Here is an 18,594-nt window from a genome sequence, read left to right as displayed (position 1 = left end):
TATTTGAGGGACACTATAGGCTCAAGCAATTACAAATTCTGTGCAGCCAAACATTGTTCAAACCCACAGAATATACATATATAAATAGCAGAGATGCCAAACTCACCAAAGAGGCCTAGTCAGGCTGAATTTTGGATAAATGTGTATAATATAATGCACGGTTCATTTGGAATATCATTCTGCTTTCTTCAACCAAAAGCCAAGAAGATTCTTCCATTGGATTTTGTGTTACTGCAGAAAATAAGTTCTGTGAAAAACAAAAGTTTAGGATATTTACACATTTAGACTTTAATTCAGGCACCTAAGGTAGAAAGTATGCTCAGGGGTGGAAAACAAAACACTTTCAGCATGAAGACCAACATTTTTCTGCGTCACAAAGAAATTGTATTTAAATATCACTGGAAATAATGAGAAAAAATACAATTGTATGAAGCACAATTTGAGCACTAATACCTTTTGAAGACAACACGCAAGTTTGTTTAAAGAAAAAAGAAAAATATACTTTTCCGCTAAGTACTGAAGAAACTGTAAAATCCAGTGTTCATTTGTGTGCGCGTGTGTTTGCGGGTGCGCGCGCGCTCCTTCCACGCCCCGCCCTGAGCTCGAGGAGTCCCCACTCATCCGGCACATGAAGACAGAGGAGGAGGAGTCCCTGTGTGACGTCACACCAGCCCTCCCACCCATCTTGCATTTACATTTTCTATGGGTCCTGACTGAGCGCATATGTGTGCGCGAGGGCCAACTAACAGTTTACTGAGACAGAGTCGCGCGGACACACCTCAACCCCAAGAAGTGATCCGGAGAGGCACCGATGTGGCCTGAACCACTTTGTCATTTTTAAATATTAAACAACTTCTGTTGGAGAAGTCGCGTCGGGCTCGACTCTGAGGTAGGTGTGTATGTGTGCGCGCGCGCGTGTATGTGTATGTGTGTCTGGAGCTCGTGCGTTTTTCGCAAGCTTGTTTCACCAACAAAAGCGGCGCGGGTTAAGTGTCCGTCTGCTCCCGTCGGCAAAAGCAGCGGGTTTGGGAGTGAAAACTGGAAAGTAAGGCGGAAAAAGAGAAGACCGAGGAGAGAGAGAATGAGATTGCAAAATGCAAACTCTTGTTTCATTGTCTCCTTTTGTTGCAGCGCATGACTGAAGCAGACGGGACAGTGAGGAACAAACACGTTGTACAGCTCGTACAGACTACAGTTACTTTGGACTGATAGTACTCAGGCAGCTGATACTTTGTACTGTGGGAGAAGAATAGTAGAAGAAAAGGAAAATCGGTTTGTTATTCCCAGTGTGTCTGTGGCATTCAGAGAAGATGTTATGGCTCACATGTGGTAGTACAGTTGGCAATATCTGTACACAGTTCTTCAAAAACGTAGACCCACTCTGTTTTTAAGACAAGTCAAGGTTATTCATTTAGCCCCAAGTCTTTTTTTTCTTTCTTTTTTCTATCCTCAGATGTCTTTAAAGTCTGTACAACACAAGACCCGGCTCTGCTTTTTGCAGTATTTGTCACCATAGCCTACAACTAAAGTCATCTTTATTGTTGAAATGAGGTTCAGCTGTGTGGCAAACAGCATTTAAGGGGCACTTTTTTTATATAGATGAGCTGTTTCTGAAATCATCATGTGTGAGTAAGAGTGTGTGTAATAGCTCAGCAATGACTGCTGCCCTGTGTCAACACACACATGGCTTCAGTCAGAGCTGACACAGGCCTGCGCTGTCATCAGGCACGTAGTGCAACTGTCATGTGAAGAGGTGTGTGTTCTTTTATTTTATTTTATTTGGCAACAGGCCTGCGAGTCTCAAACTTCTGGCGTTTCTTTTTCACAGAGGCTCAGAGCGTTGCTGTCAAACTTTAACAAGACGTTAAACAAACAGGGTTGAACCCAGCTCGGGCCAGAGGGTTGAGTGTGTGTTTGCTGGGTGGAGGCTGAATGGCAACCAGGCAAACACAACTGAGCAGCTTTAACCGGTGATGGAGTTTAACTCTGGTTCACGAGATGTGTTCTGGTGAGAGGAGAAGTGACAAAAGCAGGTGGGATGGTTGAGTGTGTTATACTGTTTAGGTGCAGAGTGTGGGTGCGCGTGTGTGTGCGCAAGGAGGGGAAAGTTTCTCGCACATGTGTTAGTCATTTGGAGAGGAGTTTGCTAAACGATTTACATCTGTTTTCTGATCTTTGAACCCCCTCCTTTCCTCCTCTCTCCTGTTTCTCTTAGTCTGTCTCCCTTGCTGCCTTCTGCTTCCCGTAAGGCCTGATGCTGTCACTGTCTGTGTGTGCGTGTGGTGGGTGTTACAACCAGAATGCTCTCTGCTCCATTATTACTGCACTCAAAAGAATTTAAATATGTGAATGAAGCGAGTTTCCATGCTATAATGGCACGTGTCCATTAGTGGTTCTGTTGCATTTCTGAGATATATCATTACAGAATCTGAGTCTATGTCAAGGACTTATGCTGACCTCAAGAAAATCAAGGTATTTGGGGCAGGAATGGGTGTGTGTCCAGGAGGGATAACTGGCAACCACATGTGTGTTGACAGTATTATCTCCCGCAGTCCTGCTGGTCTGTCTGTGGGCACAGAATCTTCATTAGTCAGCAGAACGCACTGATCCTGAGGCACCGCACACCGCACCAGACACGGTGTTCCCGTGTGTGCGTTTCATGATCCGGCTCTGCTACTAGCTCTTCACAAACATGCTGTTCACCGATGGTGAAAGACTACCTTGTAGCAAATGTTGGACTCTTTCACCCTGTAATGAGCCATGTAAACAAAGAGTGAGGTTTCAGAGGGCCTCTTTGCTGAGAGTGGAGTCTTCATGGTTTCACCAAACACGTCTCCACTCTGTCCAGTTCCAGCCTGCGGGGAGGCTTTGATTTGGCCGGTGTTTTGTCCTCTTTTCCATGATCCAAAATTGGGAGCGTGGGGCCGGGTGTTACTTTGAATTGAACAAATTTGTTGTGTGTCTGTTGTTTAAGCCATCATCTACTCACTATCACGGCGCAAGATGTGTAGAATGTGGGTGGTGCGCCACCTCGGCTAAACAGTATCCTGGGTTACATAATAGATTGGAAATTTGTGCAACAGAGTTTTGGACTTCACTTATTTTAGTTGTTGTTCCTCAAACTTTACAATTGAAAATATGCATAATGTCATTATCATGTAAAACTTCACAATTTTTGCTGCACTTCCTCTAAAATCATGAGGAATAAGTCAACTTCTGTGAAATGAAACAATAACGATTAAGGAAAAAGCAAATGCCATAGATTCTTTGAGCGGGGAGGTGTGGTTGACTGTCACCTACTACCTAAATTGATCATTACACAAGATATATTACTATGTTGCTGGCTTGACACCTCAGCTAGACAGTTTCCTGAAAGGGGACCATAAAGATATGACAAAGCATTTGATACCAACTATTTGCAATCGACCTCTTTTTTAATTATCCAATGCTAGAAGCACATTTCACTTGGCACTGCAGCTCTGTGTGAGCATGGTTTGTGCAAACACAAGTGATGCAATCACAGAACCCTACAACAGGACAAAGGATCTGTTTACACGGCGCTGTTTTGTTGCCATGGTTTTAGGTTATGATGTCACAATTAAGGTATTGGGTTTCCTGATTGAGAGCTGGTCGGGGTGTGTGTGTGTGAGTGTGGGTGAGATATGTAGAGACTTTGCTGTGAGCAGGCTCAGGACTTGATGTTGACTTACCCATAAAAGAGAGATTAGATAAATGCATACAAAAGGCTAGAGGCAACACTCCTACAGGAACTCAACTTCTCAAAGAATCCCATTGATCTTCCTGTTGTTGTGCTGGAGCTTCAATCACAATAAAGCACCATTACTGTGCTGACCACTTTCATAGGAGAAAGGCTGATACATGCGCGCACGCAGACTCCAGATGCCTTGTAGCTTGTTAGGTTGAAGTATAGAGTCATTGGGAGTCTGAGCTTCATGAATTGGATTAAGCTCTTTGTAAGTCAGTATCAAGATATATGATCCTGTCTTATTACAAACACAAACAGGAACATTCTCCCACAGAGGAGCAGAGCCACTTCTGTCTGTTACTGCCTGAAGCTAACGGGCCTTACAGAACATATACCCATGCATGCTTTGGAAAGTTTCATCAGACAATGAAACCACATGATTGCCGACTGTCCAACTAAAAATATGCATGTACATATCTATATTTTGCGTCACGGCGGGCGTAAAGCATGGAATCAGAGTGAACAAAGACGCTTCATTTGGCCTGTTTTTGAACACCTGGTTACCTCATTAGATGTGTGTGTGCATGCACGATCAGCTTGCACGCCTGTCTGTCTGTCTGTCTGTCTGGCTAACTGAAGATTGTGTGGTTGCCCAAGGTAACAGTTGTTTGTGGGGTTTTCTCTGCAAGCATGTAAACAAAGGAGAACCTCCCAAATCCTCCCCGGTGTGCCCCCCAGCCAATGAGAATCGAGCTCCCAGCTGGGCTCAGCCAGTAGACGGCGAGGAGGGGCGTGACTGTGCTCCATGAGGAAAGAGCAGCAGTAAAGCACAAAGCTTTGAATCTGGAACTGGAACAGACAGCCGAGCCATAACAAAGACTCTTCCTTTATGACTGAACGCCACTTCACACTGCTGAGCCAGACAGAGCGGCTGTGGCTTTTTAACTATATGGCTTTTACACCGCCAAAGAGACAGACATTGGACCCGCATTTAAAAGGATGATGTGTGTGAGGAATGTGCAGTATATGAGCGCATGTTTACAGCTCGGCGAGGAGGAGCCACATGAAACATGCATGTGCTCTGTCTATAATTTGTCTTCTTAGGGTGTGTCTATATGGAAAAACAGTCTGGATTCTGTGCATGTGTTGTTCATCTGGCTCAGTCCACCTGTTCTCGTCAGATCTATACATATACATACAGGACCATGTGTCAGTGTCAGCTGTGAGAGAGTATACATCAGCCTTTTGTATTTGACTGACAGGTGTGACCCCAAACTGTACCCCCCACCAATTATTCACGACATGTGTTCAGGATTTGGTGCGAGTAAGCACTTTGGTTTGAACCTTCTTAAAAGTGCACATAGCGTCCATCCAAGTGTTTCTGTCACTCAGAGATCATCAGTATAGGGGATATAGGTCTGTGGCGATGTGTGTGCGCGCCCCTACATGTGCATGCTGCTGTGTGCCCAAAGCAATAATCACTTTGCAGGTTCATCACATTCCTACAGTGTGACTCAAAGTGGTGTCTGTGCCCTTTCAATCCATCCCATTCATTCTGTAATCTGCCTCAGTCCGGGGCTCACAATGTGTGGCAACAGGGCTGTGCAGGAGTGCCACCGCATTAAATAACTTCGGTCAATGCTGAACAAAAAACTGTCAATACAGGCATGTTTATATTCAGAGGGAGAGATCGCAGCTTAAGGTGAACGACTTGCGCTTGTGTTAACAGTGAAAGGTGTCAGTTGTTCTTGTCATTTTAAAGACAGCAGTCAAAGCATGTCAGCTGACCGATCTGGAAACTTCTCAAATTGCAATCAGCTCTTAAAAGCCAGATATGGAAGCAGTGAAACCCACATTATAATCAGACAAGACCAAATGCAGCCACTGTGGTTATCCAAGAGATGCAAGACACGAAGAGGGATGGAAAGTAACACAGATTTGAAGAGCTGCAGCAAGAAGACGGCTGTTTTCAGGCCCGGGGTCACAACTCTGATTCAAATCAGACCCCAGAGTCACATTAACATCGTACATGAAATCATAGCCTACGTGATGAATGTGCTGTTTTGTTTGTAACCTTTTCAAATGGAGAACAAGAACTTCCTTCTGCAGATCATGGACTCGAGAAGTAGAGTTGTTAAGGTTCCTCTATGTTTACTTGTTATCCAAAATTATAGTGCCGGGGGTACAACAAAGGCCTTTGTGTGACACGATAATTTAAATGTCCATTTCAAACTTCCTCAACATCGGTTGCTGTTTAACGTCCTGGTACCTGAAGAGCTTAAGGCCCTTGAATGCATGCAGTCACCATGAGGAGAAGAGAGCGAGGCTAGGAGTCACAGTAATTCACATGTTTTTGTATGAGCTATCGCTCCTGGCTGCTAATGAGTTTGGGTGTTTACTTTTCATCATGACAGTCCGTAGAGCAAGTACTCCTTTAATGACATCAGGGATTTCAAACACACACACACACACACACACACACACACACACACACACACACACAGCTTATTCCTCCCTCACATGATGCACTATGTGTTACATTATCTTTTCACTGTGTGGGTGTGTGTGTGTGTGTGTGTGTGTGTGTGTGTGTGTGCGCGCATCTGTGCTTTATGAGCCTTAAACCCCTGATTGTAAATTCCCATACCCTGGCGTCTCCCCAGTGACATCATCGTGTTGTGGGAGCAGGATGGATGCTTTTCGGAGGTCAGTCCACAATGAGGCCCCAGAGTTCCCCTGCTCCTCTTTCTCCTCTGCGTCAGACCCCCACTCCAAGGCAGGAAATACGAAACAGATCTCAACCCCCAAACTCCCAAGCATACTTTTGAGGAACCATTTCACTCTCACGGTTTTTCGTTGTTTCTCCCTCAGATCATCTCATAATTCAGTCCTCTTTAGCCAAATGTTAGGAATGTTAGCTGTATGTGTCGTCTGGCTATACTTGAATAAAGACCACATCTTCAGTCAACGGTCACGCAGTCATCCTCTGAAGACTGGTGGTAACGATAAATTTGGGCTTTTTACTCGAGCAAAAGTAGCAAGAGTCAAACTTTGCGTTTGCATTGTGAACAGACAGAAAGGTGTTTGTGCTCCTGACTCGTTCATGGTGTTCATGTTTTGTCTTATCTTATTGGCTGCCTTCTTCTTTGGCATGCACTGGCAGGACAGTTGGGGAGTGTCATTTGCACTCACACACTATTTTGCCTACACAGGCCTGTACAGTAAAACAAATACTGTGGGAATGTGGGCTGGTCCTTTTTTTAAGTTGAAGCTGACTTCATATGTGTTTGTAGTTGCGAGTGACAGGATGATGTGTGTTTCTATTGTTTGATTCTGTGCTCTGGAAATAATGCGGACATGGACGTCACTGCGATGCCCACCATGATTTATGTGGCGTCGAGGGGGGGCTTGTAAATGAGCATGTACATACGCACATGCACAGGGCCTGTCTGGGAAATGAGCTCATTGTTACGACAAGATCCCCCAACTCTCTGTATCTCCTTCACTTTCCATCTCACTTTCTCCCTCACACACACACACCCCTGCTCTCCCTCCCCCACCCCCCCACAGCTGCCAGTTAAAAGCTCATCTATCTGTGTGTTTTAATTAGGGCCTCCCCTATTTATGGCTGAATGGCCGCTTCATTAACCGAAAGGCTAGGAGAATCGGATCTGTCCGGCTTGTAACACACAGCAAGGGGGGAAAGGATGTGTGTGTGTGTGTGAGAGAGAGAGAGAGAGAGAGAGAGAGAGAACGGGGTGTGGGGGATGCTTTAGGGGTATTGATGACGCAATTTCCCCTGGGGGGTGGACCTCCCATCTGTGAGTGGAATAGACGGGATCTGGCCAAAAAGAAAAGATAAATGGAGATTGAACAAGAGAGACTATATGGAACGAGACAGAGAATTAAGTTTCAAGAAAATGCTATATGAGATATTGGTCTTCAGTTTTTCATGAAATTTTACTCATTCATTCATTTGGTGTGTTAGCTCTCATAAGCTGCAGCTAATATCAAAAAAATTTACGAAGGCAAAAATCATTGCCATCTCCTCTCTATTCAGTCTTATGGAGCTGCTCTTCTCAGCCTCTATTTAACCATTAAGAGCCACCAATGAGTGAAAAAATGATCTGATCTAGGCCCTGCTTTTCATGTGTCTATGATCAGCACATATCAGACCAGATGTTGACATGTTGATCAATCCTTTTTTTATAAACCTGACCCCCGCCTGCCGCTGTGCAGGACGCTGTTGAAAACAATTCCTGGCTCGCTGATGCTGGAGTGGGTGTGGTCAGCCATGTGTTCGCAACCACTGACCGTTGACAGCCCAACCCCACCCTGCGCAGAGCACTGGATGGTCTGCTCTGTTTGTGCCTGCATCCTGGAGGAGGACAGGAAGGTCAGATGGTGAAGCAGGCTACCAGCTGCTCTCCTTGCCTTCGTTTTTTTCTGTCTGTTGAGGCTGCAGCAGGAGGAAGGCCACTCTTGACTCACGAAAGCTAAACCATGTCATTTTGTCTTCCGTGTCAGTCATGATCCATTTGTCGTAGCTGTCTTTTCTTGTAGCATTCACAGTATTGTTTGCTTGCTTGGCAGTGAAACGAAAGAGGAGCACTCATAATGGCCAATTTAGGTTCCCCTCTCCATCCCTCATCATTAGTGTTTCTGCCCATCTGCGCTCTTCTCTGTTGGGTTAGACGAAGAAGAAGGCTTGTCACACAAAGATGTTTTTTCTAGATATATACATATTCATTTGTGCAGAGTATTTGAGCCTGTAGTAAGCGTGAAGCAGCTGTGAAGCCAAAAATAACATATCACATATCACAAGTTGATATGTTTGTTATGTGCTGCAAGCACACTCAAATAGAACGAGTAACCCACAGTGATGTACTCAGGGAGAGACTCAGGAAGACGGGTGGGTAACTGAAAAAACACTTATTTATTAAACAAGCAGTCCAGAAAAATTGTAACAAAAGGCGAGAGCAAACAGTGCTCTGAGCTGGTCAGAAACAAAAAACTCCTTTTTCACAGGCAAGACGGGGCTGGGCTGAGGGCTCACCAACAGGAAGGAGCTCTGAAGAGGAGAGCAGAGAATCCAAGTCAGCATAGGCACGATATAAGAGAAAATCACAAGAAGGGTAACTGGTTGAAATACCACTGAGGCAAGCAGACGATTCCACGAATACTGGTGAACTGCGCCGGGCTTATATACAGGCAGGTGAAGGAGTTGAGTGATGAAATGACGACTTGCAGGGCTGGCATAGGTCGCCGGCAGGTGCAGCCGGTACACAAATCTAGACAAACAGGGAAGACAACACAAGACCACAAGAGGGCAGGGAACACACAGAAGCAACAGGGCGAGGAGGAAAACAAGCACTACCTAACAATGTTAGCATGCATTTGCCCATTCCCACATCACGCTGACTCAGAGCAGCATAAGCATTCAGTTGGAGTTGTGTTTCTTGTAATCTGCATAGAATATACAAATAATTGACAGAGGGGTCTGAAAAGATAAGCCAATGTTGAAGTGCCTTAAATCTGTATTTTCTTCTACTGACCAGCAGGTCTAATTGTAAGCTTATGAGAAAATGACTCTATTTCTCACTTGATCTATTACCTCAATAATCCATTGCTGGATGAGTTTATGGTCTCAATAGCTAGTTTTAAGTCTTCAATACAGCATAATGTTCATTTTGTAAATGATAGTCCTATTAAGAGTGGAATAGATTAAGACTAGACAATAAAGCTGGGTAGCTTTAGGGCGTGGCTGTGTTGTGATTGATAGGGTGCTACCAGTCAGATCCAATCAGGATAGAGGTGGAGCAATGCATATCCTCCCCAGCTGCACCCCGTCATCCAAATATAGTCACTTCAGGCTCCAAAAACAAGATGACGACAACTGTGATGCCAAACTCGAGGCTCCAAAACCAATAAGTGATGTTATGGTGGGTCCAGTATTCACCCTCTTTCAGCTCTGTTTTCTGTCTCCAAAACTAAGAAAACTATCTGGCTCTTTGGCTGCTAAGCACTCTGCAGTGTTTAGCAGCTAGATGCTAACAATGTCTGCCTGCAGGTTGAGTGCTGGGCAGGTATCATACAGTGGGTTTGTCAGAGCTTTTCTGCTGAAGGTCTGTGATAATCCTCTGCGTGCACGCCACGACGAGCAACACCTTTCACATCGCGTCATTTGATTCATCCATGTTGGAAAAAGCCGCTGTTTTTAAAGTGTTTATTTTTGCTGTTGAAAGCCTCCTCAGTGATGCCCATTTGCAGCCCTCAGGTGTCGCTATGAGTTGGCAGCAGCTCCTTCCTGTGTTTTGTGCTGTGTCACTAAACGAAGTGCGGGTGATGGCCGGTTTCCATGGCAACTTGGAGAAGATGACAGTTGAGGGGGAAATTGAGAAATGAGTCTGTGTTATGAATGCAAGTCTTTGTGCGTGTTAGCTCGTATAGCAGAGCCGGCCACGGTGACGCAATCACTTGGCACGGTGCAGGCACTCTATCCTTCCGAGATAAGTCACTCTATCAGCTCTAATGCAACCTGCCACTGTGGAGTACACTTACACACACGCCCGCACACACACACCGTCGCTAATGGGAACGTGCTTATCAAACACTCAACCAGTTCCTGTTTTTCAAGTAAAAAAAAGCTGCCAAACACAGGTTTTCTTTTCATATTTGCACAGTGAAAAGTATGTGAGCATGATATGAGTGATATATCACTGAAAACCTATGTGTAGAGTTTCAGCCTCTGCATGGATTTAACTTTTGACCTTCTTTTTGGTATTTTTCTTACATGATCAATCAGATGTTTCCTGAAGCCAATTCAAAAATGTGATACTTCACATCATATGACATCAGAGTCATACTCCGGTCATGACGATGAGTGAAGTAAACAGAGGAAAGCTGTCTTCAGCTAACTCCCTTTTCACCCATCCTACAGTCTCCTCTGACCCACTTTTTAAAATTTCTTTTCCATTGTTTTGTCATTTTACCCCGAACGCTCAGACGTTTTGAGTCGTCTAAATGCGGCGCCCTTTCTCCTGGACATTTTAGAGATCCAGGTCTTTTGGAGGCTCATTATCTGTCTGTGTGTGCCTGTGGTCTGTGCTGCAAGGGTGTGTTTCCAAAACCAATAAACAAACTGTTTTAATGGGATTCCTGGAGTGTTGTCCCAAAAACGGTCTGCTGTGATCCACACGCTGACGTGCTTGGAGGGTTGCTTCCACATTTTTGTTACACGGTTGTGTTGCATTCAATGCACTGTACCATGTTTGTGGCAGTTTCTTACAGTTTTACATCGTTCTGAAACCCACACACAGTAAGACGTGCACTAAACGTTGACTGACTGACTGACTGACTGACTGACATTGAAACATGTTAACTTGGTTATCTTACGCACTCTTTAGATGCTGTACTTTAACCCATAGTGAAACATGTTAACCAGTAGTGAAACATGTTATCTGTATAGCTTTAAGTGAAACCAGAAGGGATGTTAAATACAACATGCCAAACTACCAGTGATAAGGCCGAATTTAAGCAGGCCTCCAATTTGAGGTTCCTTTTGAACTCCCTATGTCACTTCCCCTCTCCCTGGGGGCGCAGAGGAAGTAGGAGCAGATGTGTTGAGCTAACGGACACTTTTGACAACACTGCCAGTCTGTTAGTTCCCCTACGCCCCGCTACCAGCATTAACAGAAACCGCCTTTGATGTACACAGCATGTGCGTGCTCACATGCAGCCCCTGATTGCAGCCACAAGCTGTTCTGCCCACCTTTGCCATCTCACATGCACATACATCATGTCCTGGCTGTGTCTCAAAGTGTTCTGCAACCAGCATGTTCCCAACAACATTAGCCAGTGATGTACTATGTAGATGCAAATACTTGTTAATTGAATTAATAAAATTGCTTTTTAGGAACAGATTTATAAATATTTTCTATTCCAAACTTGACCCTAAACTTGTGTAACTAACATGCATTTATTGTACATGGATTTTAAGATTTGTGTTGGGCACATGAGTTAGTAAACAATTTTCAAAAGGTTACTAATCTGAGATTATGGAAGAGATTACCCACCACTATTAATCGCAACCGAGTGGAAAAAGCAGGTTTTCCACCCGTCAACATTATTCCATGACATGCATCAAGCGTATCTATTATGTGGTATTTCTCTTTGTTCTGCAGCGTGCAGCCACAAACCATGTTTATCCTGGGCTTCTTTGTTATGTAACTGACATGGTTTCCTCTCAGGGATGCGAGAATGTCGACCTCTAGTGGTGTCTTGAACTCATTGCAGCGATCCTCTGCGTGCATGTTTTGATTCTGAGGACACGCAGCACGTGCAGTACAATGCATCTTTGGTACAAATGATGACTATAATTGGCCCACTCACGTTGCGACACATCAGTGTGTTTTCAGTCTGTAAGTCTCTTCTAATCAGGCGCAGACGGGAGCAACTCACTCACAGGCATCTGAGAACATGATCGCTTATAAATCTGAGTCATTCCTCAGACTGTGGGAGACGAAATGCATGTGACTCTGTTATCTAATATCCAACTAAACAGACTCAGCTATTTTGTAGTGTACTTTTATGCCAATTTACTGCTATTTAAAGACAGACTTTTTGTTGGCAATTCTACCTCCATGGGACTGTTTTATCAAGAATACCAAAATACCATGAAGTTCCATGAGATAAGAAGAAAATGTATTAATCAGAGAGGAATATGTTCTTTGCCCAGAGATGTACATTGAAAGTGAGTGGGAGGGGAGTAGGTGAGGGAGGGAGGAGAGAGAGAGAGAGAGAGAGAGAGAGAGAGAGAGAGAGAGGGTTTGTGTGTGAGCGTTGCTATAAAACAGACTTTGATATCCAGCCAGCTCAGTAGCAGACAGCTGTTCAGACCGAAGCACCTCTCCTGTGTGCGGCTCTGCGCTGATAAACGGGACAGCGAGTTTTTTGAACAGCTTTCCTCGGAAATCTCCGAATCAGAATAGCAGAGATGACGACAATGTTCAGATACCCTGTCTTTCCTCATCTTCAGGGTGAGTTAAGCCAACACTGAATTGTGTGCATTTTTATTTAAACACTAGACAGACATGGAGTGCTTTGCTGTTTAAGCCTTATATGTATTAAATATGTTTTTAAAAGGGAATGAACATGAATTTAGTCAGATACTCTTCTGATCTCATTTTAGTCAGATCTTCTGTGTTGACGTGTTCATTTAGAAATCCTGGTCTTTCATTGTTTTAAATGGGGCATGTGAGCTATCAGACACATGCGAGTGAGGATGTTTTCTCTGAGCAAATCAAGCTCGGGAACAGTGGCACTCAGCTGCCATAAAAGTTATTCGCTTTGGTGTTGTTGTATGTGCCCCGTGATCAGCAGGAGGTCAAGCTTTCTGTATCTCAGTCGTTTCTCAGCTTTACAGTGCTCCAAGACATAGTCTGATACAGTGGTCAGCAGGTAGATTTCCATACATGAACTGGTTTATACAATATATACAATATTTGTCAAATACGAAATATATTTGGTTTTAAGGTAATTAAGTGAAATGGCCAAAGGCATTGTGCCCACATTTGGGGGTCAAAACACTGATCTGACCCTTTGAGTTTGTAATGTTTTTCGAAGCTTTTGAAATATTTCCATAACTATTTGCCTGACAGACATTGAAAGAACTTTCCTGATTCATCTCTTCTTTATTGTCCATATGGCTCCTGATAGGAGTATGAAATGTTCCTCTTCACTCAGGGTGGAAAAATTATGTAATTCCAGCACCGAGTCCCTCCATCACTATGGAGACTATTCAGAAACTCTGAGCTTATGCCAGAGGAGCAGGCGGATTCTCTGATCAGAGTGTGAAAGGTGTCATTTCAGAGAAGTAATAGGTCCCTAAAAAACGTTCGCCTTTGCCGCACGAATCAGAAGATTCCTGTCACCACTGCGTTGCTGCATCTGAAGCTGTTGTGTCAGTGATGGTTAAATTTCATGTGTCCCTGTCGATTCAGATCCGTGTGACCCTGGTCTGTCGCTGTCACCGGGGAGGAGTGTCATGGCGGAGCCCGACTATCTGGAGGGAGACTGTGATGAGCTCATCAAACCCAAGAAGCTGATCAACCCAGTCAAGAACTCCCGTAACCACCAGGACCTGCACCGAGAGCTGCTCATGAACCAGAAGAGGTCAGGAGACAGAAAAATACACCCTCTGCCTCTTTATGTCTCATGTGCTTCCTGATAGGCACGCCCAGAGATTCTTATTTTACAAGTAGCAACCCAAAGCTTTGTCACGGTTTATGGCACAGAAACAAAACCAGGGCAGTGTTGAACAAACACAGCTTAATTCCCAGACTGTGAGTCGGACAATAAAAAGCACTTAGTAATATTTCTTCATGTGGAGCGCATAATTGGACAGATAATACTTTATCCATTTATTGGGTGGTAAAACTCTGTTGCTGTTCAGTGGTTTCCGGATTATCATCATCTCTTTGTTTATGGCAGCAATATCAGGTGTGCCATTGTCCAGAACAGGTTAGACAAGGAAACACAGTGCCCAGATCAAGGCTCATTTAGCTCAGCCTCTAACTAATGGGGGATGAGTTCCCCTGCCACTGTCTTGTAATTGGTCTGATAGTATCCATGCCGTGCTGACGCTTCTGCAGCGTGTCACTGAAGTTGACTTCACTGGTCCCTTCACCCTCCAGCAGCAGTATTATGTAAAGCTCAGCATATAAATCTTTCATAGGAGTGATTATATAAACCCTCAAGTGCATTAGTGTGTCAAAAATTGGTTGTGTGAAGGTCACACAGATACTCTGGACAGGATAAACCCGACGTGGCTGATATTAATACTAGATCATGCAACGCAGGATTTCATGCAATCTGCATGAGCACTCATGCATCTGTTTTAATGTGTGTGTGTGTGTATGTGTGTGTGTTTGTGTGTGAGAGAGAGAGAGCACACATGTGTACTAGGGCCAATGATCATGCTTTCGATGCTTTTGACTGCAGCTTTGTGCCCGAGCTATAAATAGCTATATAAACACACATGCTGTTGACAGCTGTTACATCAGAGCAGCCAAGCTCCGTCTGACACAGGTCAAACAGTGAGGTGCTATTGTAGTGATGGAAGCAGGGCATTAAGGAATGATGGAGAGAAGAGGCCGGGGTGGGCCATGGAAGAAATTTAATAAAAAATATTAGGAGGGAAAAAAACACTCTTCCTTTCCAAATGCTGCACAATATTTGTTTCTAGTCGTCTAGTCTAGACGGAGTATCAGTAGGAGTCTGTGAGATAGATCTAGAGGCTTTTGGAGGGATGAACTTGTTTTCGTTGGGCTCTGTATCGTGTACTGAAAGTATAGAAAGCTGTCCTGCCGAGTGGATTAGTCACGCTGATGAGAGAGGGGAGGGGATGGTTGGATGGATGCATGGATGGATGGATGGCTGCACGATGAGAAAAAAAAATGTGTTATGTAATCAAGATTACAAAACAGTCTCTAGCTGAGGGCCTTTCTCTGCCTTTGCTACCTTCGCTGTGGTGACCCCTCCTACGCACACACACATATGCGGAGGAATTTCAGAAATTCAGTCACCAAGACTGGTGAAGCATTTGAGCAGATGGAGGTATTGGCGTGTGGGACTTTTGAACACGCATTCCTCCTAGTCTGCTAGAGGGGTCGTGGACAGGAGGGTCAGTGATTATGTAAATGTCGCCTACAAAGGACAGTGGTGCAAGCACCTTTATGGCCCGTCTTACTGCTTTCAGTGACCCTGACCCTCCCGGCTTTCTGCGTGAGGTGCAACAAAACAGCCCGACCCGATCACGTCTTTTCCCCTCTGCTCTGCTTCAGCCCGTAAAGTGCTTTCATAAGACCCTCACTATCAGCCAGAGCATTGAACTGCAGCAGAGATGGTAGATAAAGTAGTGCCTCATTGTAAATTAAGTCCTTCTCCTTCTTTGAACAACGTGGGCTCAGTTATGTAATCGTCAAGACTTAATAGCGCATTTAATTCAGGCACTGTTGTGGCTTGAGTGCAGTCAGGTAGGCACGCTGAGTTTTCTCTGAAGGAGTCACGCTTTCACAGTGAAAGGAAAATCAGTAACCTTGAGGAGAGTTAACTAACATGGTTATATGGTTTTCTGATTGAATTTCTGAGGGCGTGAGATTTCTGACCAGCAGATAGCCTCTGTCCTCTTACTGCTCTTTATTTTTTGCAGCACTTTGTTTTGCCTCCCTAATCCTTCGCAGGCTTTGCCGGTTATTGGGCTTCGCCTTTCCGAGCTGGCTCTAACTCATCTCTGTTGCCCTCTGTCTTAAGCACCCCTACTCCCAAGCCTCATCCTCAGCCCCCACCCCTCTCCCTGGTAATTTGGAGGAGTTTGGAGCATTACATAACATTTGGTATTTTTGCTGTTTTCTCAAGACACACTCACACTTCTCGAAGATGTTCCTGTTCTCCTTCTAAATTTCTCTGCTCACGCACAGGCAGTTGTGTAACAATCATTCTGTTTTCCAAATAACTCATCACGGCCCATGGTTTCAACCCTCTGCTCCAATGCCGGCAGCCGTCATAAACGCAGATTGGTAAATGTGGAGTAATCTGTGATTGGCTCAGAATCAAAACTTTCCTGAAATAAGACTTACATGTTTAATCCAGAACATCTAATACAGATCTGCATGTCAAAGCAGAATGAGGTCATGGTCATCATCTGTTCCGCTTCAATGTGAATCTGCCTCTGAGAGGGGCTCTGCGGTGTCATTAGCACGGGTTGTCTGCAGAGTTGCTCATCAAGCTTTATTGGACTAACATGCTGTTTCGCTGATTGTTTCTGCACAGGGGTCTGGCTCCTCAGAACAAACCTGAGCTCCAGAAGGTTCTGGAGAAGAGAAAGAGGGAGCAAGTTCTCAAGGCTCAGAAGGAGGAGCAGGAGGCGCACAAGAAGAGGAGCGACCTGGAGATAGAGCTCATGAAAAGACAACAGAAGCTAGAGCAGGTAAATGATTGAAAGAGTGAATATAAACTCCCACACTGGCCCTCAGATGTGTGCACATTGTTACTGTATCTGATCGAGATTCAAGTTAATGACTCCGGGTTTACGAGCTGAAACTAGGTGCAGTTTATAGATGTTGCTATAATTTGTTTATCTAAGTTTGTCGATCTCTGTGCTCCTGCAGCAGGAACTGGAGCAACAGAAAATTGAGGAGGAACAGGAGAACACCCCCGAGTTTGTCAAGATGAAGAGCAACCTGCGCAGGACCAAGCAGGAGGCCGATGGCGAGGAACGAACCACCTAAAAACCAGCAGGGGTGTCTGGGTCTGGCTGATTGTGCGCGTGTTTGTGGGCACGGAGACGTCAGGAGTGTGTGCACAAAAAGAGAGAGAGTGTGTGGTGGTGACCTGACCGTGGTCGGAGATGAACTTCCTGGCTTTCCCAACCTAGCTGTTCCTTCCTGCAGTGAGGAGAGAGACTTTACAGACTAAAGACCCCCCTCTGTCTGCCTGCCACGGACCGCCAGTACTCACCTCTGCTCCTCACACCCATCCAGCAGCACACAGCACCCCCCGCAGGAGGGACCTCGCACAGACATGTTACACGCCTTTTCGACGAGGGCGAGCAAGCTTCCAATGGGCTCTGATGGAGGAACAACCAAACACACATAAACACACACACACACACACACACACACACACACACAAACAGGAGTTTTCATCCCCTCTGTTTTCACTCCTCTCTCTACAGCAAGCTGTCGTTTCTCTTTACTGTTATCGATGTTGTTATCGTTGTTGTTTTGTTCTCATCATCAGAATCAAAAAAAGGAAAAGTGGACACTGGATGGACTCTTGAAGCTGTGTAATGTAAAAGCCAAACAAATGTGCTTTTGTTATTTATGTTTGTAGCTTTTAGCCCAGGTATAGGGGAGGACACTTTTAGTCGTTCTGTATTTTAGTTTGTTTTACAGCATAGTTTATGAAGCCAGAACAGGACAAAGGGAGTGTATGGTCGTGTGAAACACTCAAGTCTGCTTTATTTTATTATTATTATTTTTTTTTTTAAATTCTAAACATGCCATTTCCTCAGCTAATGCAATTTTGAGCAATAGTGCAACTCCCAGGCATGAGAGTGACCTTTTCTTTATATATTCTGTTGTTTTGTATGAATAAAAGTGTTACTTAATAAATAATTTAAGTTTTCGTTAGGTTGGTCAATAACAATGAACCTTGAGCTGTGTCTGATCAGTCTTTGTGTGCTTTTGTGAACAAAAGATTTGGTACACATGTAGGCCAGCGGTCATAAAATATGTCATTGATTGGTAGTTCTTGGGATTTATGTATGGCTCCTGAAACAAGTCTGAGACGCATCCTGGAACTTTCTCACTAATATTTTGTCTGTATTTAAAATGGAGCCATAAATGTGCACACAGATAATTTAAAAGCAGTGAATCTGAATTAAAGTGGCCACCCGCAAAGCAGTTTAACTAGTGTATGTAGCAAATACCATACACAGTTCCAAACTGGTTACTCAATGTAAGAAACAGATAACTCTGTGTGTTAAAGTGCACATGTAGTCATTTTTTAAATATCACACAATAATATTATGGGTCCAAAATTCTGGTTTGTGGGTCTACAAGAGATGATGGCTCTTATTCTCATGGGAAGAAGCAGATTTCTAACTACATAACCCTGTGTTCTTCTCCAGAAGTTTCTTTTAAATAAATATAATTGTAAGACTTTCCTTTTATTTTTCCTTTTTTTGTGTGTGCTGCTGGAGTCTGGATTTGTTATCTAACTAATAATTGTGAACACTAATAATTATTTTCTGAATGGCACGTGATGCAAAGATAACAGCAAAGACATGTCGCTATCAGACAGAGCTAGTCACTGTGATAAGCTTG

General features: G+C 44.3%; 1 protein-coding gene across 2 annotated transcripts; it reads left to right on the top strand.

The window, feature by feature from the left end:
* Positions 1 to 681: 681 nt before the first annotated feature.
* On the top strand, positions 682 to 18,427 carry fam107b (family with sequence similarity 107 member B). Of its 2 annotated transcripts, none has more exons than XM_076733285.1 (4): positions 682 to 889; positions 13,708 to 13,879; positions 16,538 to 16,694; positions 16,876 to 18,427. In XM_076733285.1, exons 2-4 carry the CDS (start codon positions 13,752 to 13,754, stop codon positions 16,993 to 16,995), a joined length of 405 nt encoding a protein of 134 aa, XP_076589400.1. In that variant the 5' UTR covers positions 682 to 889; positions 13,708 to 13,751; the 3' UTR covers positions 16,996 to 18,427. The 2 variants fall into 2 exon arrangements, with proteins under 2 accessions (XP_076589400.1, XP_076589399.1); XM_076733284.1 differs by lacking the exon at positions 682 to 889 and adding an exon at positions 12,480 to 12,744.
* Positions 18,428 to 18,594: the final 167 nt, after the last annotated feature.

Source organism: Chaetodon auriga, chromosome 6 (genome assembly GCF_051107435.1).
Source record: "Chaetodon auriga isolate fChaAug3 chromosome 6, fChaAug3.hap1, whole genome shotgun sequence".
NCBI classification, from domain to species: Eukaryota; Metazoa; Chordata; class Actinopteri; order Chaetodontiformes; family Chaetodontidae; genus Chaetodon; species Chaetodon auriga.
The sequence above is the reverse complement of the archived record's forward strand: the minus strand, read 5'-3'. Positions and strand labels throughout refer to the sequence as shown.